The 19,717-nt window shown below is 47.7% G+C and overlaps 1 protein-coding gene across 2 annotated transcripts; it reads left to right on the top strand.

Annotated features, from left to right (window-relative positions):
- The first annotated feature begins 735 nt into the window (after nucleotides 1-735).
- Nucleotides 736-19,089, top strand: Ttpal (alpha tocopherol transfer protein like). Of its 2 annotated transcripts, none has more exons than XM_041670127.1 (5): nucleotides 736-848; nucleotides 4,973-5,435; nucleotides 9,475-9,668; nucleotides 11,781-11,891; nucleotides 15,009-19,089. In XM_041670127.1, exons 2-5 carry the CDS (start codon nucleotides 4,988-4,990, stop codon nucleotides 15,285-15,287), a joined length of 1,032 nt encoding a protein of 343 aa, XP_041526061.1. In that variant the 5' UTR covers nucleotides 736-848; nucleotides 4,973-4,987; the 3' UTR covers nucleotides 15,288-19,089. The 2 variants fall into 2 exon arrangements, with proteins under 2 accessions (XP_041526061.1, XP_041526062.1); XM_041670128.1 differs by having other exon boundaries at nucleotides 759-848; nucleotides 4,970-5,435.
- The last annotated feature ends 628 nt before the right edge of the window (nucleotides 19,090-19,717 follow it).

Genomic DNA, 19,717 nt, shown 5'->3' with positions numbered 1-19,717 from the left:
CCACAGCCCTAAGACTCCTCTTAACCATAAGGAAGGGAAAGGAAGAGGTGCCTTAAGGTCATTCCTTTGGATCTGACATTCTCTTGGACCACCAGAATTTTTCCAGAAATGGTTTGTTGTCCTTATCGTACCTGAAAGAGGAACCTCAGAGATTTGCCCCCAAATTGCAGTTGTACAAAACAGGGATATGTATGTAGTGAGGGTAGTTCATGGGCCAGGCACGGAGCTAGTGAACTCCCTTTCAAACTATGGGTGTCTGGAGACAACCTCGTGAGCCCCAAAGCAGGAAACAGGTAGTTACTGAGTCAGGAACCGTGTTATTCAGGAAGAACTGACTCCAGGAGGCTAGGCATCAAAATGGCTCAAAATGGCTCAGCTGATGGTGTACTGACTCTGGACAGCCAGGTCACAAGTCAGCAGAGGGCCAAGGCGTTCTGGAATGCAGATTCTGAGGTCTGGGTCTGAAACCGGTTACAGCATCTCTGCCTCTTCCCTGTCGTGAAGCAGGGGATTTGCAAAAACAGGACAATTTAAAGAGAAAATGATGCAAACACTAGGCATGCTGAGGCAGTATGTTCTAGGGAAGCAGCTGCTTTCCTCCTCCAGGCCTCAGTTTCCCCTGTCAACACACCCGGTTGCACAGCCGGGGCCACCAGGTGGGGACAGACCCAAGCCAACGCTGCCGCGTTCACTCAAGCGCGCTCCCGGGTGGGCACCGCCTTCGCGCGCCCGAACGTCACTTCCGGCGCGAGGGCCGGGCGGGCCGGCTGCGGAGTGTGGGTTTGTACTGCGCTCTGCCAGCCGAGGCTCCTGCCGCCGAGACCCGCGCTCCGCCTGCCGCCGGGCTGGTGAGTGCCCGCTAGCCTGTGCGTGCGCCCAGGGGCCAGAGTTAGGGAACCCCAGAGGGCAAAACTGCCGGAAGTGAGCCAGAGGGGCGGGAGACCCCAGGAAATGGGGACACCTGGGGAGGGGGCTACCGCCGGAAGTAGGGGCCTTGGACCGCTGTCAGCGGTTCGAAGGTCTCTGGGGCTCCGAGAGAGATGGTTTCCGGCCTCCGGTTGTTTGGGGAGAGAGGGAATGCTCCACGTGGAGATGGCTCCAGGTGGGGAGGATGCTAGGTTTTATCTCCTGTCCCCAAGGCCACCCATCACGTCGTTCCCCAGACTGACAGCCACTGCTGAGCCCTTGGGGATACAACAGGAGGCTGCAGGTGGAGGAGAGAGAAGATGAGGCCAGGGTGGGGCTTGACACTTCTCTCTGCCTCACTGGGCAGGTCTTGCTGTTCTTCCCTTGATGTTTACTGAGTGCTGTCATGAGCCGGCACTGGGGGCTGTGGTGAGCCTGGTCTCTGCTCTGTTGGGATCCCCACGGTAGGGGGTGAGTGCTGGCTCCGTATCCTGAAGATGAACTGTGGAGTTGACAATAGAGTTGAGCAGTGGAGTGGTGCCTAGCATGTGCAGGGCTGTGGGTTCGATCCCCAGCAGCCCACAGGAGGAAATAAGACAATGGATGTACGATACAGAGTTTGACTCAAAGCAAAACCCTGAAGCATGCATGACCTCTTTCCATCAGACCACTGTGATGTAAGCTGCACAAGGCAGGGATGAAGGTTTTCCATTGTGTTCCTAGCATAGTCGGCACAGTGCCTGACACCTGCAAGAGGCAGTCAGTAATTCTCTGATAAATGAACCAGTGGGAACTGACTCTGAAGGGTTTCACGTAAACACCTGTGACACCGAACAGACATTTCTAAAGCGCGATGGGAACCCAGGACTGTGGAAACCTGGAGGGACTCACCCTGAGGAAATCGGGGAAGCTTTACAGAATAGATGACCTCGCAGCTGGGCCTTGATGATCATGAGTTGTGTGGTTGGTGGCGAACATGGAAAGGACATTTCATGCAGTGGGTATCGGATGTGTGAGCTACTCCAAGAATCAAGGTCACTGGTTTGTCTCCCCTGGCAGAGGAGGGGTGGAGGAGGAAAGGAGAGGGCCTTTAAGGCTAGTTCTCTGACCTGTGACACTACAGTTCATCTCAGGTAGGCTGTGGGTTGGGATTCCAGGGATACCTGTTGGCGACTGCCATGGAAACAGCCCAGGGTGGAGCCTGTGAAGGCAGGAGTGTCCCTTCCCTTGCTCAGCACACTCTACGTAAAGTACAGTAAAGGATTAGGTCATGGAGCCTCTATGTCTTAAGACCCTGTTAGGTGCTACGAGGTGTTGCACAGCGATCACGGGATATCATACACTGGTTACGTGAACACGTGACAAGAACTGGAGATGTAATCCACAGAGCTCCTGCCCAGGCAGCTCAGGCAGCCTGGAGTGAGTGAAGGCCAGCTTCTTCATGTCACGGTCCCCTTTTGCCTGGGTTGTTGTTGAACCTTCTATGCCAGCACTTCATTACGGTCCACTCTTTAAATTAAAGTTACTTTTCATCATTTCTGTGATGTACACATGGCCTCTAAATCCATCTGCTTTCCCCCATCTTGCTTCCTTAGTTCTAGCTACACTGGGCATCTTTTTTTTTTTGTTTGTCTGTTTTGTTTTGTTTTTGGAGACAGGGTTTCTCTGTGTAGCTTTGGAGCCTGTGCGGGCACTAGCTCTGTAGACCAGACTCACCTTGAACTCACAGAGATCCGCCTGCCTCCCAAGTGCTGGGATTAAGTCATGAGCCACCACCGCCCAGTTTACACTGGGCATCTTGCTTTTCAGAAAAGCTAGGCATTTTTCAGATACCCTCACACAACCATGTGATATGTTTGGCCCACCCTGCCATCTTTGCTCAAATGTTACCCTGTCAAGTCTTCCCTGGCTGCCCCCATTTAAAACCAATCTTGATCCCCCCCCCCACTTCTGTTCTTCATAATAGTAAGCTGTGTGTTATGTATTATGGTTAGAAACTGTCTCCCATTTCCACTGGGCTCAACAAGACGGGATTTTTTTTTCTTTGCTTCTACTTACTGTGCCTGGGGGGTGGGGGGGACCAGACATCGTTAAGTGTCTCATATTCATTGGATGCATGTGTGTCACCCAGTCAGGACTCAGGGTGAGTCTGTGTGGGTTGAGAGATGCTGGAGTAAGAACACACCATTGAGAGGGACCAGAATATGCACGGAATGAGGACACATCTTTGGAAGCAAGTGAAAGAACCTAGTGTGACTAGATGCTGGAATTCAAGTAATGGAGTGGGCGATCCTAAGATTTGGTGGGAGTGGCCTGCTTGGTCACTATCCGCAGTGGACCGGAGGGAGTTCAGCCAGGTGCACCCAGGACATTACAGGTATGTACAAGGAAGGACTCTTGAGATGGCCCCTGCTCTCCTTGTTGAGCATGGGGTGGAAGATCAGTGTCCACGCATGGACAAAGGCTTAGGCTCTGCAGCCAGGGAGTCCTGCTGCCAGCCGATTCCAGGACAGCTCAAGCTGTCCTGTTTTCATCCAATAGTGTTTAGCACAGGTTTTCCAGGAGCAAGCCCTATGGATCAGCAGATGGACGGGCAGTGTGTGGAGTTTATTGGAGTGCCTCCACAGATTCAAGGAGATGAGGAGGAGCCTTGGGTCCGTGAGGCAGATCTGGCCCCTGTGACGGAGGTGTAGGCAGGAGGAATCCAGCTATATCAGTCTCTCTGGGTCAGTCACTGGCTGGGGGTAGGGATGGGGGCTGTTGTGTTTGTAGAAACCGTGGCTTTAATAGGATAGGGCCTCTGAAGGGACTGCAGCGGGGTCTTTCAGTTACATTTCCATGATCTCCATAGTAAGTTACATTGTAAAACTTGGGCAAGCTAGACATGGTTGCACATACCTGCAATCCCAGCACTCCAGGGGCTGAGGCAGGAGGCTAGCAAGTTCCAGACCATCTTGAGGTACCTAGTGAGACTCTGTTTCTCAAAAACAAACTCTTAAATGTCCAGTTGTTCAGATCTGTTTCTTTGAGGCACTTTTGGTAAGTTTCTTATCTCCTACACAAAATTGTTCTGTACTCTTGTGGCTTTTTCCTCCTGCAAAGGTCAGTTCGTGAAGCTCTGCATCTGTGTGTGTGTGTGTGTGTGTGTGTGTGAGAGAGAGAGAGAGAGAGAGAGAGAGAGGTCTTCCTTGATCAATCTCCACCTTATTTTTTTATTTATTTGGCGGGGGGGGGGGGGACGACGACCTACTGTGGAAGCAGACTCGCATCCCTGGAGACTGGGCATCTAAACAGCACCTTGGGCAGTTTGCTGACTGAACGCTCTCAACAGCCTAGTTTTGAATTTCAGCACTGACAAACTGCTCTCTGGGAAAGACTCAGTTTATATTCTCACCAGTATTTTAGAGGATGTGTTCCTTATTTTTGAACTGGGTCTGAATCTCAAGGGTGTTTGCATTCACATTTATGTAACAAGTCAAGCCCCTAGTTAGACCCTTCCAAGGAAGGCGCAGTGTTTGGCTGTTGGATTTGACTTAGGTATGTGACTCAGATCAAGACCACTCCTCCTTGGGATTCCCTGAGGTAACTTGACAAAAACTCCCTGTCACCCATTTCCCGCTCTTGGGGTTCCAAGTAAGCAATGTTTCACCTTAAAAATTACAGACATGGGCTGGAAAGATGGCTCAGTGATTCAGTTTCCAGCACCTACATAGCATCTGATACCTGTCTGTAACTCCAATTCCAGGGCTTCTGACACCCCCCACACAGACATACATGCAGGCAAAACACCAATGAACATAAAGTAAAAATAAATTTAAAAAGATTGACTCAAAAATAAAGGTAAATGAACAAATAGAATACTAATAATAAACATAATTTTTGAAACATTACATGTACGCATACATGCGAGTTTGTGAGCGTAGGGGCAATAGGCTCCTTTCGCCTTTCTGTGGGTTCTTGGGATCATACTCCAGTCATTGGGTTGTGTGACAAAAATACCTGTTGAGCCATCACGAAGGCCCATGTTGCACTTTCTTACCCTCACATGTGACCTGTGTGTCAGCAGGAACCCCCATAGCTAATGTCAGAAGAAAGCGACTCTCTGCGAACCAGCCCCTCTGTGGCCTCCCTCTCTGAAAATGAGCTGCCACTGCCTCCACCTGAGCCTCCCGGCTACGTGTGCTCCCTGACAGAAGACTTGGTCACCAAAGCCAGGGAGGAGCTTCAGGAGAAGCCCGAGTGGAGACTCCGGGATGTGCAGGCCCTTCGAGACATGGTGCGGAAGGAGTACCCCTACCTGAGCACTTCGCTCGATGATGCTTTCCTGTTGCGCTTCCTGCGGGCCCGAAAGTTTGATTATGACCGGGCCCTGCAACTGCTGGTCAACTACCATGGCTGCAGGCGGAACTGGCCGGAGGTCTTCAGCAACCTGAGACCTTCAGCCCTGAAAGATGTTCTTAACTCTGGGTTCCTCACAGTGCTGCCCCACACGGACCCCAGGGGCTGCCACGTCCTCTGTATCCGACCAGGTACTGGGGGAACGTGTGATCCCTCTGGGGCGGGTCTGTTCTTCACCCTGCTTTCTCTCAAAGTCCCCCACTTGATTGTTTTAGTGAAGGTACTTTTCTGGTTTGGTTTTGGCTTTTTAAAAACAATCCAGGCTGGTCTTAGACTCAGTATGCAGCCATGGATGATCTTAGACTCCTGACTCTTCCTGCCTCTCCCTCCCAAGTGCTAAGATTTTAAGTGTGTACACCATGCCTGCCCCAAAGCTCTTTTGACTACAGATGACAAACCATCTTCAGACTAACTGAGGACCACAGAAAGATCTGAGCCAATGAGGCGGGAACAGCCCCCAGATGCACCATACTGAAGTTGCTGCTAGAGCCCAGAGCACAGGTCCTCAGGTCTATCTGCTGGGCACAGACAGCTTCTTCATATTCTTTACCCTGAAGGACAGCAACGCTCTCAGACTCACCTGGTCACTCAGTGAGCTTCTGTCAGTGCAAACTCAGATTTCCAAGGGAAGGAATCCAGTGGGCTGAGGAATCGTGGGATACAGGCATGATTGCCAAGCCCCTCCCAGTGCCTCCTCTGAGTGGGCTGAGGACAGATAGAGAAGCAAGACAGTGTGGGCCGGGCAGAAGCCTGGGAAGGTACCCACTCTCTGCTCCTTCCCCTCCTTCCTCTGTGGGGTTAAACCCTGACAAGGGCTATATATTGTTATTTATTTGTTTATACTTACTTACTTAGTTTAGTTAGTTAGTTAGTTAGTTTAGTTAGTTAGTTAGTTTTGCAGCGCTGGACTGGAACCCCGGTGTGCACCTGCTGGCAGGAGCTGTACCACTGAGCTAAGATCAAAACCCCTTGACTCGTTTGCCAATACCAGCACTTCATAGTGGTACTCGGTGTAGCTTACTTTAAAAAAAAATGCATCCTTTTTATTTTTCTTTTTATTTCTTATTTATTTATTTTTATTTTATTTTACTTTGTGTTTTGAGATAAAGTCTCTATGTAGCCCTGGCTGTCCTGGAACTTGCTATTTATAGTAGGTTGACCTCAAACTCACAGAGATCCACCTGACTCTGCCTCTGCCTCTCGAGTGCTGGGACTAAAGGCGTATGCCCAGCTTTTTAAAAAAAGTGTCTTTTCAACATTACACAAAGAAGTATGGTAGACTCAGTAAACGAACATTGCATCTCTCTATCCTGCTTTTCTGCGTATTAACTTTACTGTTCGCAATAGAGAGGAGGTGGCCGCCTAGGTGTCAGGAAAGATAATGAAAAGCATGGTTATTTGCAGCAAGGGAAGCTCCCACAGAGCATTTAAAACCATGGCCCTAGGAGCGGCTAAAGGGGGAAACTAGAAGTGTTAGCTAGTGAATGGAGGGCGTGGGATGCCAGCCTTCTGATTCCTGATTCTGTCCGTCCTGGGCACCAGGTGCAGTGTAGGAGAGCATCTTCAGTCCACTCGCAGCCCCTGCAGTTCCCTGCCTGGCAGAGTCCAGGGAGAGTGAGAGATTACAGCACTCCTCCTAAGCAGGCCAGGAAGTGAGCACGTGCTGACCCTGTGTCTGCAGCTGCACCTGCAGGGGTGCCGAGCGGGTGGTGCGGCCACCTCCATCTGTTTCCCTCCGCCTGCCAGCCTCACACCACATTTCCTTCTCGCCTTTGACAAGCTGTCTGTGCAGTCTAGAGCATTCTCTTCACCCTGCGCCATGTGTCAGACATAGCTGGAGCCGCTTCACCTGCTGTGCCAGGCACTTTCCAAAATTAGGTGTTTATTTTGAAATAAGCAGTGCAGGTTCTGAGCACCGAGACCTAGAAACCGGCCAGCGATCTGTCTCCCTCTGTGAGCTCAGCGCAGGAGTGTTATCAGGCGGTCAGGTGTCACCATGCTGGCTTTGCCTCCTCCTGGCATGTGCTTGTGCCCTCCCTGCTGCCCCAGCTTCTTAGGAGGAAGCGTATCTACAAAGACGTGCTCCTAACCGGGCTTTTTGCTTGTTTCTAAGCTCTTTTGAGATGTATGCGGTTGAAAAGATGATGTCCAGCTACATAGAGGCAGACGTAATTCACATGAGCATTAACCACCAGGTTTGGCAAAGATTTGTATGAAAATGTTGTAGAGGGCCAGTGAGATGGCTCAGCGGGTAAAAGCACCTGCCCCGCAAGCCTGTGTTCGGATCCCTAGAACCCAAGCCAAAGTGCAAAGTGACAACCTAGGATTGTCTTCTGACCTACATACATGCTCTGTGGCACACATGTCCCCTCATACGTATTCAGATGTGCACATTCATTACATATCCCATTTTTAACAAAATGAAAGTTTGTTTTTTAATGTATTCTTTCTTGATTTCATACATATATAATTACTTTGACCATAAGCCCCCATTATCCATTATCACCCTTCCCTCTAATTCCCAAGAAGTCCTCCAGTGTTCATGTCCTGTGCTGCCCCACTCACCTCCTTGCAGGGAACGGGTGGATGGGGAGTGGCCCACTACATTTAATTAGGGTCACTTGCTTGAGCACAGGTTGGGAGTTGCTTCCCTGAGCAAGAGGATCTTACCAGTGGTCGCACCACTCAGAACCATGACTCCATGATTTTTGTTTTTGAGACAGGGTCTTGTGTAGCCTAGGCTGGCCTTGGACTTCCTTGGACTCCTGTTCTTACCACCAACTCCCAAGTGCTGGGATTGCAGGTGTGAGTATAGCACCTGAGTCAGCTTCGTCTTTATGTCTTATGTCTCTATGTCTTATGGTACGTGAGTCTTGGTAAAGATTTTCTTGAGAATAGTAGTTTCCAGTTGGGCATGGTGGCCTGTGCCTACTGTCCCAACACTCAAGAGAATCCCTGAAAGTTCAGGGCCAGCCTGGGATACAGAATAACTCTGTCTCAACCCTCTCACCCCTCCCAAAAAAAAAGAAATAGAAGAGAAAAAGAATAGTGATTAAGGCAGGTGGTGGCGCACACCTTTAGTCTCAGCACTTAGGAAGCAGAGGCAGGTGGATATCAGAGTTCGAGGCCAGCCTGGGCTACAGAGCAAGTCCCAGAACAACCAAGACTGTTATAGAGAAACCTTGTCTTGGGGGGAAAAAATAGTAGGGATTAACAGTCAAAAAGATTGTCATTTTTATCTTTTTCCCAAAGAGTGGAATCACTAAATATGCAAATATTAATCAAGCATCAGGAGGAGGATGCTTGCAAGGAGGAACTTGAGGACGAGCCTCATGGAAATAGCTGTGCTCCATCCTGTAACACCCTGGAGCTGCTTATGACTTAGGACTCCCTCTTTAGATGGCAAACCAAAAGCCAACTTCTGTCAGTTGAAACAACTCATTTGCTCAGGTGATATCTGGGTTCAGTTAGATTTGGTTTGGGACGGGGAGCTAGATGGATGATCTCATGGCAGCCTTGGCACAGGCTTCATTCTCAAACCTGCTCTGGTCTCATGAGCCCCTGGACCTCAGGCCGACAGCTTTACTGCTAGGAGAGAGAGGAGTGATCTTCCCTACCCCGAGGACCACACCCTAAAATAGAGTCTGGCTCTGTGTGGCCTGACTAGGCCACATGCTGTGGCTAGGACATCAACCAGCCTGGCCAGCCAGTCCGTATCATCACCCTCCCGGAGTCACCAGTTAGGTTAGTTCTGTGCAGCCAGAGTGGAAAATCAGGTGTGATGACAATGGCAGGAAGCAGAGGTGGCCAAGGTAGGTGTTACCCTGTTTACTTAAGAGCCAGGCTCAGCTGAAAAGTGGTAGTGCATGCCTTTAGTCCCAGAACTCAGGAGGCAGACACAGGCTGACCTCAAACTCACAGAGATTCACCTGCCTCTGCTTCCTCGCCTAGGATTAAAGGTATGCGTCACCACCACCTGGCCTAATTGTGTTTTTGTCTCCAGGTGTTCTGCTAGGTTCAGGAGGTTAGGAAACACCAGTTGCTAGGCAGGATCTTGGAGACAAGAATGTCGTTCTCTTCCATTGCAAAGCCAAGGTTTTAGAAGATGCATCTTTTTCTGAGCGCTTGTTTGTATTCATTCCGTAACACTGTCTATCCTTGTGATCTCAGACAGATGGATACCGAGCAACTACCCAATCACTGAGAACATCCGAGCCATATACTTGACATTAGAGAAACTCATTCAGTCTGAAGAGACCCAAGTGAACGGAATTGTAATTCTTGCAGACTACAAAGGTGTCAGCTTATCAAAAGCATCTCATTTTGGCCCTTTTATAGCCAAAAAGGTGATTGGCATCCTTCAGGTATGGGCCCCTGTTCATCATGTACCCATTCTGTGGTTGCTTTGCTTTTCCCATGACCTGTCCACTTGCTGCTGTCATATGGGGACTATAGGAACCCCACTTCCCATTGCAGTGGCCTGCTCCACATGTCACAGCTGTAAAGACTGAGCTCTTAGTTATTGACATGCCCCTTGCATGCTGCCTCATGTGAGCTGTGAGGTGCCTGGTGCACTGCCCGTCACTGAGGTCCACAGATGTCCAAGCCCTTGCTGTGAATTGACTTAAACAGACTACTTGGCTGTTGGCCATCATCTTACTTTATTTTGTTTTTTTGAAACAGAATCTCTTGTGCTCCAGGTAGGCCTCAAACTTGATATGTAGCCAGAGAATTACCCGGTCCCCCTGCCTCCACCACCATGCACACCTCCAGCATTGTCAACTGGAAAGTCTGGTTTTCCTTAGCTTCTACTGTTTTTTTCTTGTGCTGGGAATGCAACTCAGGACCTCATGTATGCTAGGCAAACGCTCTACCACTGAGATACATCCCTGGCTTAATGTTTTATTTTGTTTTTAATTATTTTATGTGTATGGGTATTTTGCCTACATCTGTATCTGTGCACATGTGGTTGGTGTCTGAGGAGGCCAGAAAGCATCAGCTTCCCTAGGACTAGGGTTACAGACAGCTGTAAGTTGCCATGTGGGTGCTGGGAATTGAACCCAGGTCCTCCAGAAGAGCAGCAGTACTCTTGGCTGCTATCTATCCAGCTCCTGGCTCTGGGTTTTGATGGCTCCTGTTGAATCACACACACACACACACACACACACACACACACACACACACACACACACAGTGTTGGGTTTGGATCTGTATTTTCTACTAATGTAAGATCACCCAGAAGGACCAAAATTCCAAAGTTAAGTAAGTTTGGAAACTGTGACGTAATGTGTCCCTTTCTGGTGAATTTCACTGTCAACATCAGGATATTAAAGCTTGTGAACAGAACTACACTTAAAGATACACCCCCTCCTTATTTAAATGGACCTGGAGATTGAACCTAGAGCCTTGCATGTTAGGCAAGGGTTCTACCATTGAGCTAAAGTTCCAGCCCTTTTTAAAACACAGATTTTATAGCCAGGCGGTGATCGCGCACACGGAGGCAGGGGCAGGCAGATCTCTGAGTCCAAGGCCAGCCTGGTCTGCAGAATGTGTTCCAGGATAGCCAGGGACATTACACAGAAAAACCCTGTCTTGAAAAAACAAACAAACAAACAAAAAGCCACTTTACATCTTGAGATAGGGTTTCCTGAGTGGCCCTGGCTGTCCTTGAAAGTACTCTGTAGATTCGTTACTTTTCTGGTGCTGTGGTGAAACACCATGACCAAGGCGACTTCTAGGAAAAGAAGTTTATTTCGTGTATGGTTCCAGAGAGGGCAGTCTATCAAGAGTCAGGCATGGCGGCAGCACAGGAAGCTGAAAGCTCACATCTTCAATAGCAAGCACAAAACAGACGTGTGCTCTTAAAGCCTGTCCCCAGTGACATACTTCTGCCAGGAGGCCACTCCTCAACTTCCCAAACAGTGCCGCCCAGTGTGACCAAGTGTTCAGATGCCCAAACCTACAGGGGACATCTCATTCAAACCACCACACTCTACCTCAGACAGGCCTTGAACTCACAATTATCCTAGCTCAGCTTCCTGAGTAGCTATGGTTACAGGCCTGAACCACTAAGCCAGGCTAAGGAAACCTATGGGACTATGTAGGCCAGTATATTCCTGGCTTCACGAATTTCCCAAGCAGATCTGCTTTCACATCATATCTGGTACACCATGGGAAGTACACTTGGGCTGCTCCTACCTGGGAGGTCTGATGTTTTCCAGCTCTTTCTCTGTGGTCTTGGACCACTGTTTGTTGCTAAAAGAGCCCTCCCACCTGCTATCTTTGCCCAGCTCTTCTGACCCAGACATCCTCAAAAACTTGTCTCTTGTGATTGACACCAGGGCTGTCTGAGGCGGCTGTGAGAGTCAGAGCAGACTGGTGCTGGGCTTGTGGTTTAGATGAGGAGGGCAGCTGCAGAGGAGAGGGTACCAGATACTACTACCTATGTTCTAACATGGCATCCCTTCCACCCACAGGATGGCTTCCCCATTCGGATAAAAGCAGTCCACATAGTGAACGAACCTCGGATATTTAAAGGCATTTTTGCCATCATAAAACCATTTCTGAAGGAGAAAATTGCAAACAGGGTGAGCGATTTCCTTTGAACTTGATACTTTTTAAAAAAAATTCCCTTGATTTTTTTTCTCACTTGATTTATTGTGACACGTAGAGCATCATTATTTTGTCCAGAAACTAATTTGGAAGTATAAGGTACTTAGACTTAACATGGCCCATCCTTTTCATGAGGGGAAGATGGAACTAGTAAGGATACATTGTTTGCCAATAACGAGAACAAGACGAGGGTGTTGTGTTACTGCAGGGCCTCGTGTAGCCCAGGCTGATTGGTGGGATTTTTATAAGCTGCCTCCCTGTTCTGTAATCTATTCAGACTTCTGGTCTCCTGTCTTAGACACTGTGAACCAACACTGCATCTTATGTGTAAGAGGATTTGGCTAAGGGAAATAAGGGGTCACAAGCAGACAGACTGATCATAGCTAACTCAGAGCTTCATGCATACTGAGTAAGTGCTGTACTGCTAAGTGACGCGGCCAACCCTGGAAGACACTTGCAAAAGAGGATCTTCCTTTCTGACACACAGAAGCCCCTCCTCTTCTCATCTTTCTCAGGGCCACTGATGCAAATGTGGTAGTGACATTTTTATCCTCTTTCCTTGCACCCAGAGACATTGAGGTCACTCCGAGGGCTGGATTTCTTTCACACTTTTTCTTTTGTTTTAAAAATCTTTTAATTTTAAAGTATGTGTGTGTAGGCGGAGTTTCTCTGTGTTCTGGCAGCCACTCCCAAACAACCACTTAAAGATTTATTATTAATTATAAATGCTGAGCCAATAGCTCAGGCTTGTTACTAGCTACCCTTACATTTTAAATTAATCCCTATTTCTTATCTATGCTCTGCCACATGGTGGTACCTTCTTTCAACATGGCATGTCCATCCTGCTTCCCTGTTTCTGCTGGAAACTCCTCAGACTCCACCCGTCTTCTTCCCAGCATTCTCTCTGCCCTGAAAATATTTCTTAGCTATCAACCAATCAGCTTTTTATTAATAATGAGAGCAACACATTTTCACAGTGTGCAGAGGATTATTCAATAGCATGCATGTGTGCAATACACAAGGAGGCCAGAAGAGAGCATTGATTCACCCTGGAATTGGAGTTACATGTGGTTGTGATCTACCTGATGTGAGTGATGTGAACCAAACCCAGGTCCTCTGGAAGAGCAGTAAATGCTCCTAACTTCTGAGTCGCCTCTCCAGCCCAGTTTCTTTTTCTTTCTTTCTTTCTTTTTTTTTTTTTTTAAAAAGCATCTAAAAGTAGAGAATCTCAAGGTTGTAAGAGCTAAAGCTTAAAATCCAGCTCCAGATTCCCAGGCCCTTTCCCCGAGCATATTAACAGAGAAGAGTCTGTGTAATTCTGATCGATTAGCCTTGAAGGCTGCTGGCTGGGTGTGAGCCCCCGTTGGTTCCTGGCCTCCCTTTCTTTTGCTGTAATAAAACACAAAACAAAAGTCACTTGGGACAAAGGGGTTTATTTTGGTGGAGGGTGAAGTCCCTGGTTGAGTGGCACCCAGGGTGAGAAGACAGTGAAGGCAGGGTAGCAGCTGGCTTGCTCTCTCCAGTACTTGCACACCAGGATCTAGCCCTGCCTGGGGATTGGTCATACCCTCAGTTACCACCCCTCTCCTCACCTCAGTTAAACCTGATAAACACAAAATTGCCCACAGGCATGTCCAGAGGCCTGTCTGCCAAGTGATTCTGTCTCGATTAGCATTTTACCTGCGGCCCTTGGAAAGATCTTTCGCATCTTTGAAATCCTTATTCATGTTCCATTTGTTCCCTCTGCTCACACACTCACTCAAAAGTATAATCAGTCAACTTTATATGGACCATGGGAAGAACAGGTCCAGATCTTTACCCCAAGATCCTCACACTCTGGAAAGGCACACAGAATGGATTGTGTGATGAAGGGGTTATGTACTCACTGGGGTAGTTAAAGCCGGTACCAGTGAGAAGATCTGTGAACAGCAACTGGGAGACCAGCATCGGATAATGTTGAGGTGTGGGAGGGTATCCAGCCTGGAAGAGCAGGTAAGAAGCCGGAGCTGAGGGATGGTGAGAACGATGAGTAAATCAGACTGTGACAGGCTTTGTGGGCTGTGAGAGCCACACTGGAAGGAGGGCTGTAGTGGTAGAAGGCCACTGGTAGGCTCTGAGAAATGGTGGTGGCCTGGGACTGGTAGGGTGGTAGTGAAGTAGTTAGTTACATCATGACTCACTGGAAGTTTCTCAGTGGGGTGTGCTAGAGAACTGAGGGACCCCAGGCTCCTGGGGCTAAGGAACTTTCTTCACTCAGCACCTACCACAGGGAGATTGTCGCATTACTGATTCTCCCCAGCACGTGTGTTTGTGCTTTAAAAAAAAAAAAAAGTTTTACAATGTCTTAGGTTTCGATTGCTATAATAAACCTATAACCTAAAGTATCTTGGGGAAGAAAGAGTTGGCTACATATCCCTGGTCACAGTCTACTGACGGAAGCCAAGGCAGGAACCTAGAGGCAAGAACTGAAACAGACTATACAGGGATGCTTCTTACTGGCTTGTTCCTCATGGCTTGCCGTTTGCTATTTTATATACCCCAGAACCACCTTCCCAGGGATGGCACTGCCTACAGTGGCTTGGATCTTCCCACATCAATCAAGAAAATGTCCTGAAGGCCAATCTGATGGGGGCATTTTCTCAAATGAGGTTCTTCTCTTTCAAATGATTCTAGCTTGTATTAAGTTGACCACAAAGAACTAACCAGCACAATTAGCATATATTAATCTATAATCATTTCATTATGGCATTATCACTCCTCATTACCCTCTTGTCCTCCTCTCATGCCCATTGTTCCTCTTCAAGTAGTCCCCCTTCTACAGTCTTGTCTTTTTTGTCTGTTTTGTTGATCCGAGTTTATTTAGGATCACTTACAAGGTCATGAGTAAAGGGCCATTTACAGGAACATGGATACTTACTAGTGGCTATAACACTGAAGAAAATCCCCCTACCCCCAGCAACTATTAACTGCCCATAGATCCTTAAAGGAGTAGTGGTCCTGCCCCCAACGCCATGATGGAATGTTGAAGGACCCAGTCTTGTGCCTGTGATCACAGTTGCTGAGTCTGTGCTTTTTATACTGTTGTGTTTTAGTTCTTTCTCCATGGGTCTGACCTGAACTCTCTCCATACAAGCCTTCCAAGGAATATCCTCCCCAGGGAGTATGGGGGCACAGCGGGAGAGCTGGACATCGCCACCTGGAATGCGGTGCTGCTGGCATCAGAGGATGATTTTGTAAAAGAATTCTGCCAGCCTGTGCCTGCCTGTGACAGTCTCCCAGGCCAGCCACTGCTGCCTGAAGGACTGATCTCAGATGCACAGTGTGATGATTCCATGCGAGCCGTGAAGTCCCAGCTCTACTCCTGCTATTAGCTCTCTTCTGGGAGTCACCGTGTATAATTCTTCATTCCTTAGAAAGGCACAAGGCTGAAGAAGCCGAGGCCTCAGTCTTGCTCCATCATTATGCAGCGACGGAGCTGCCTCTAAAGATTAAAGGTGAGCCCGCCTCAGGCAGACCACTGGCTATCTGCATTATTCCAGGGAAGACACGGAAACTGCCCTGGTGATTCCCAAATGTTTGCAACTGCTAGTCTGGATAAGCTGTCTGTATCTGTTTCTTACACATCTTGGAAGCAACCAGGGTCAAAGTCACTCTGAAGTAACTAGGAGACAAGTGGATTGATCACAACTCTGAAGCAGTTTGCCAGTCCTGAAAGATGGCCACACGTGAAACTGTTGACTCTCTTTCCCCAATAACCCTAGGTGTTGACCTCTGTTGCTCATCAGCAAGATTCAAGATTCAGGCCCTAGCTATCATCACTGGACCTAGAAAGCACTGTAAACTGAGCAGTACAAATACCGGGACCCAGGCAGTAGTTTTAGATCAAATTTGGAAGCCAGGTGCTTCAGAGCATCCCTGGGCTTCCAGGGTTGAATCTTGCAATAGAAACTTTTCCCAAACCTATAAAGCCTTAGCTCTGGTTCTCCATGGGATCATACTGGTCAACATAAAATACTGGATTTCCAGACAATGTGAGTAATGCATTTGGACTAGGAGTCATGTGGCTGGACAAGGCATGGACCTCAGCTTTGTCATTTCTAAAAGTAAGCTATGTGGGATGGTTCTTTGAGGTGCTGAAATTGTTGGGTTTTCTGCTTGCAAAGATGACCACCTAGAGGTGGTTGGGTCTTGGTTTTTTGTGGTATGTACACAAGCCTTATGTAAAGGAGTATCACCATTTGGCTGTGCCTTTGGTGGTAACCAACTGCCTTTGTAGAATGATGGGTGACCTTGAAAGGGATGGCTTTTGCGAGGCTGACCAAATCTTGTACAAACCCTTCCACCCTGGAGACACTAGTAGTATATCAGAAACAGTCACAGTAATGGCCAGCTTTGGGCTTCTTCTATTTTTGTCTCTGGAAACACACTGGGCCAGATTGTTGCTGGTATACCTGGGGCCCAGCAGACTGTCTAGTGTGGATGAACCAGTTGGCCAGAATGTTAGTTTTGCATTTAGGCACTTTAGACACCTGTCAAAATTTTAGCCTTAACCCAAGCTTTGAGGGAATTATCTCCTGGTTTTTGACCTGTTACCTTTGGTATTCACCGAGTATTATGATTAGTGTCAACTGCTGTTGGTTGTGTATTTACTAGAGTAAGCAGGCATGTAAGTGGCTTTGAGACTCAAAGGTCGGTCAATTGTTACTAAATTTCCTAAAACATCTACAGTTCTTTTTTTTTTTAATTTATTTATTTATTATGTATACAGTATTCTGTCTGCTTGTATTCCTGCAGGCCAGAAGAGGGCACCATACATCATTACAGATGGTTGTGAGCCACCATGTGGTTGCTGGGAATTGAACTCTGGACCTTTGGAAGAGCTCTTAACCACTGAGCCATCTTTCCAGCCCACATCTACAGTTCTTAATTGAAACTTACCACAATAATGCCAATTCTGGGAAACATTCTTTTCACCTAGATGCTAATCCTTGATCTTTTAGATCCTGGCTGAGCTTAAGTGCCAAAACACACCAGTCTTGACTGCCCAGAGACCATTTACTAAGTTTCTGCTATTTGGTTTAGTTCCTGGCAGGTTTTCTGCCTACAGGGATGACCACTCACACACCTGGAAAAATCCATGATGGCTCTGAACCCAGAAACCTGGGCAAGAGACTCTATTAACAGCTTTCTTAGGTCCTAAAGAGGAAGAGAGCACAAGAAAAAAGAATAGACAAAGGGAGCTGGGCGGTGGTGGCGCACACCTTTAATCCCAGCACTCAGGAGGCAGAGACAGGCGAATCTTTGTGAGTTCGAGGCCAACCTGGTCTACAGAGCTAGTTCCAGGACAGGCTCCAAAGCTACAGAGAAACCCTGTCTTGAAAAAAAAAAAAACCAAAAAGAAAAAGAAACAAGACAAAGGGAAAGATGAATTCCTTCCCTGGTTTAAATCCTGTCACATGACTAGCTAGTTCTTTGTTTAACAAAGGGCAGCCAGGCTCACTGGGAAAAATCTCAGAGCATAAAGCACCCAGTTTGCTAGGCCTTTCTTGATTAGGGAGCCATTCCATCAAGCCTGAAAGCGTGGGTCTGCTGTCCCCACAGCTGCCTGCTGACTCTAAAGATCAGTCTTGGCACCTGTGGTTTGAAGCCTGTGAGGCCAGGACCTCCTGGTGTAAAAGCAGCTGGTGTGCTGAGCAAGGGATGCAGCAAAGCTTCAGTTGCGAGGAACACTGGTAGAGGCACCAAGTGAGCTGACTTTAGGGGTAAAGTATCTGACTTTAAAGTTCTAGACATTTTACAGATAGCTAAAAATGAGCTTTTCCTAAAATTCAAGGTTATATGGTGTTGGGAAGGAAAAGCGATAGTGAAATAGAAGTGGGTCCCAGCTTTATAGTTCTACTTGGCACCCCTGATCACTAGACAAAGAGGCTTGTACACTGAACTCTCAATCCTGTTCCTAATTGGTTCTCTGGCCATAAGGGCACTCTTCTCTGCTTTTTAAAAACAAAGGTCATTTAAGAATGTAGGTAAGGGAATAGGTGCTGCAATATGCTAGTGTAGGGATATGGGAGTTCCCTTCTCTTGCCCAAGTCCACTACAGACTTCCACTAAATTCTGATCCCTGAAACCTATTGTTCCTTCAGTGGAGGGATACAGATAAAATCTACAGCAACAGCCAGAGTGCTGGCTTCACACCTTGGCTTTCTCTGGGCACAGGCCGGTTAAACCACTCTCATCTCATCCTAGGCTTGTAAGCACCTCAGGTTACAGGACTTCTTCAGAAATGCAGGCATTCCCTCTGAATATCTGGGACAGCCTTACGATCCAGCAGGCAGTTTGGTGGATGTCATTTCATCCTCATCATTCATGGACCTTGCTTTTTCATCTGGGCAGCAACAGCTACAGTGCTGTTGTGGCACTATAATACCTCATCTTGAAGTCATGAACTTCAGGTTTTCCTGTGGAATCTCCTTTAGGAAGGAAAACGTTCACTCGATGTACATGTAGCTGTCCTATGGTCATGTCAGGCTGGAACACCAATGGTTGCTCAGGACAGCCAGCTATCTTGCTAAGGCGCTCAGTATTGCCATCTGTTCACTCTAAATCTCAAGCAAATTTCTTTCTGCTCTCCCAACTCAGAAATGCTCAGCTTCAAATGCAAGAAGCACCACCAAATACTTCTCCATGGGAGCTAACTCCACAGGAAGGCTCAGTATGACTTGCAGTTGGAGACTACATGTTTATAGGTTTTTGATTACCTGGGGTCCTGTGTGTGTGTTTTCAATCTCAATGGAGGCTTTTTCCACCAGGCAGTTAAGTGGTGGCTGCTTTGGAGTCTCCTGGATGTGCCTCGGCTTCTTGGCATAGCACACAGGAACCCAACAGGTAAATACTTGAAACTTCCCAGCGGCCAAGACCTCCAATACCCTTCTGACCGGTGGGAATGGGGCTGTTTTCCTGAGCAGTCTAGGCTACTATTTTAGCCCATGGTCACGTTCCTTACTTCAAACTGAAATTCAGTTTGACTTTGAGTTTAGGCACATGTGGTGGATTCATCTACTTCAGTGTTTGTTTTGACCAAAAGTTTATTTTTCTAGTGCATTTTTCTAAGTGGTGAAAATATGTAATTTTAGTATGCATGACTGGACCTCCAACAATAAAAATCTCTGTAAGGCTGAATGTGTACTGTGCTTTTGTTCTTAAAACAAAACCTGGATGTAGTCCTGGTGACCTGAATAAACACAGGTTTCCTAACCATGGGCCCAAGTACAGCTTCCTGCCCTCTAGATGGACTTGGGAGGGGCATTGTGGCAGGCACTGGCTGCCACTGAAGATCATGAACACTTAGAACACACCGCTACTTCTTGGCCTTTTGACTAAGATCAAGTGGAACAATGGGGGTCTAGTGATGTCCAAGCTGACCCCAAACTTGAGCCTCAGCTTCTAGAATGTTTCTCTGAAAGATTGTCACTCCACCCATCATGCCCTCCTGATACAGGATCCATCCTGGCTTGGAATGTCCTTGGCAAGCTAATTAACATTAGAAAGAAAAATGACCTTAGTTCCACACAGTGGTAGAGGCATGCATTTTTCAGTTCCCAAGACTTGAGATCTTTCTCTGGACTGGCCCTGAATCCTTCCAATGATTCCTAAAGAGCTCCTGTGGCATGGGCAGATGTGCCAAGTACACAGAGTACATCATTTCATTTACATCTTCAGATACTATGAAGTATATTGCTCCCATGAGAAAAACAGGGCCCAAAAATGTTAATTAGCTTGCCAAGGACATTCCAAGCCAGGA

The sequence above is a fragment of the Microtus oregoni genome, unplaced genomic scaffold, assembly GCF_018167655.1.
Source record: "Microtus oregoni isolate MIOR12 unplaced genomic scaffold, Mior012 000020F_ref0000438, whole genome shotgun sequence".
NCBI classification, from domain to species: Eukaryota; Metazoa; Chordata; class Mammalia; order Rodentia; family Cricetidae; genus Microtus; species Microtus oregoni.
Note: the sequence above shows the minus strand (reverse complement) of the source record. Positions and strands in the feature narration are given on the sequence as shown.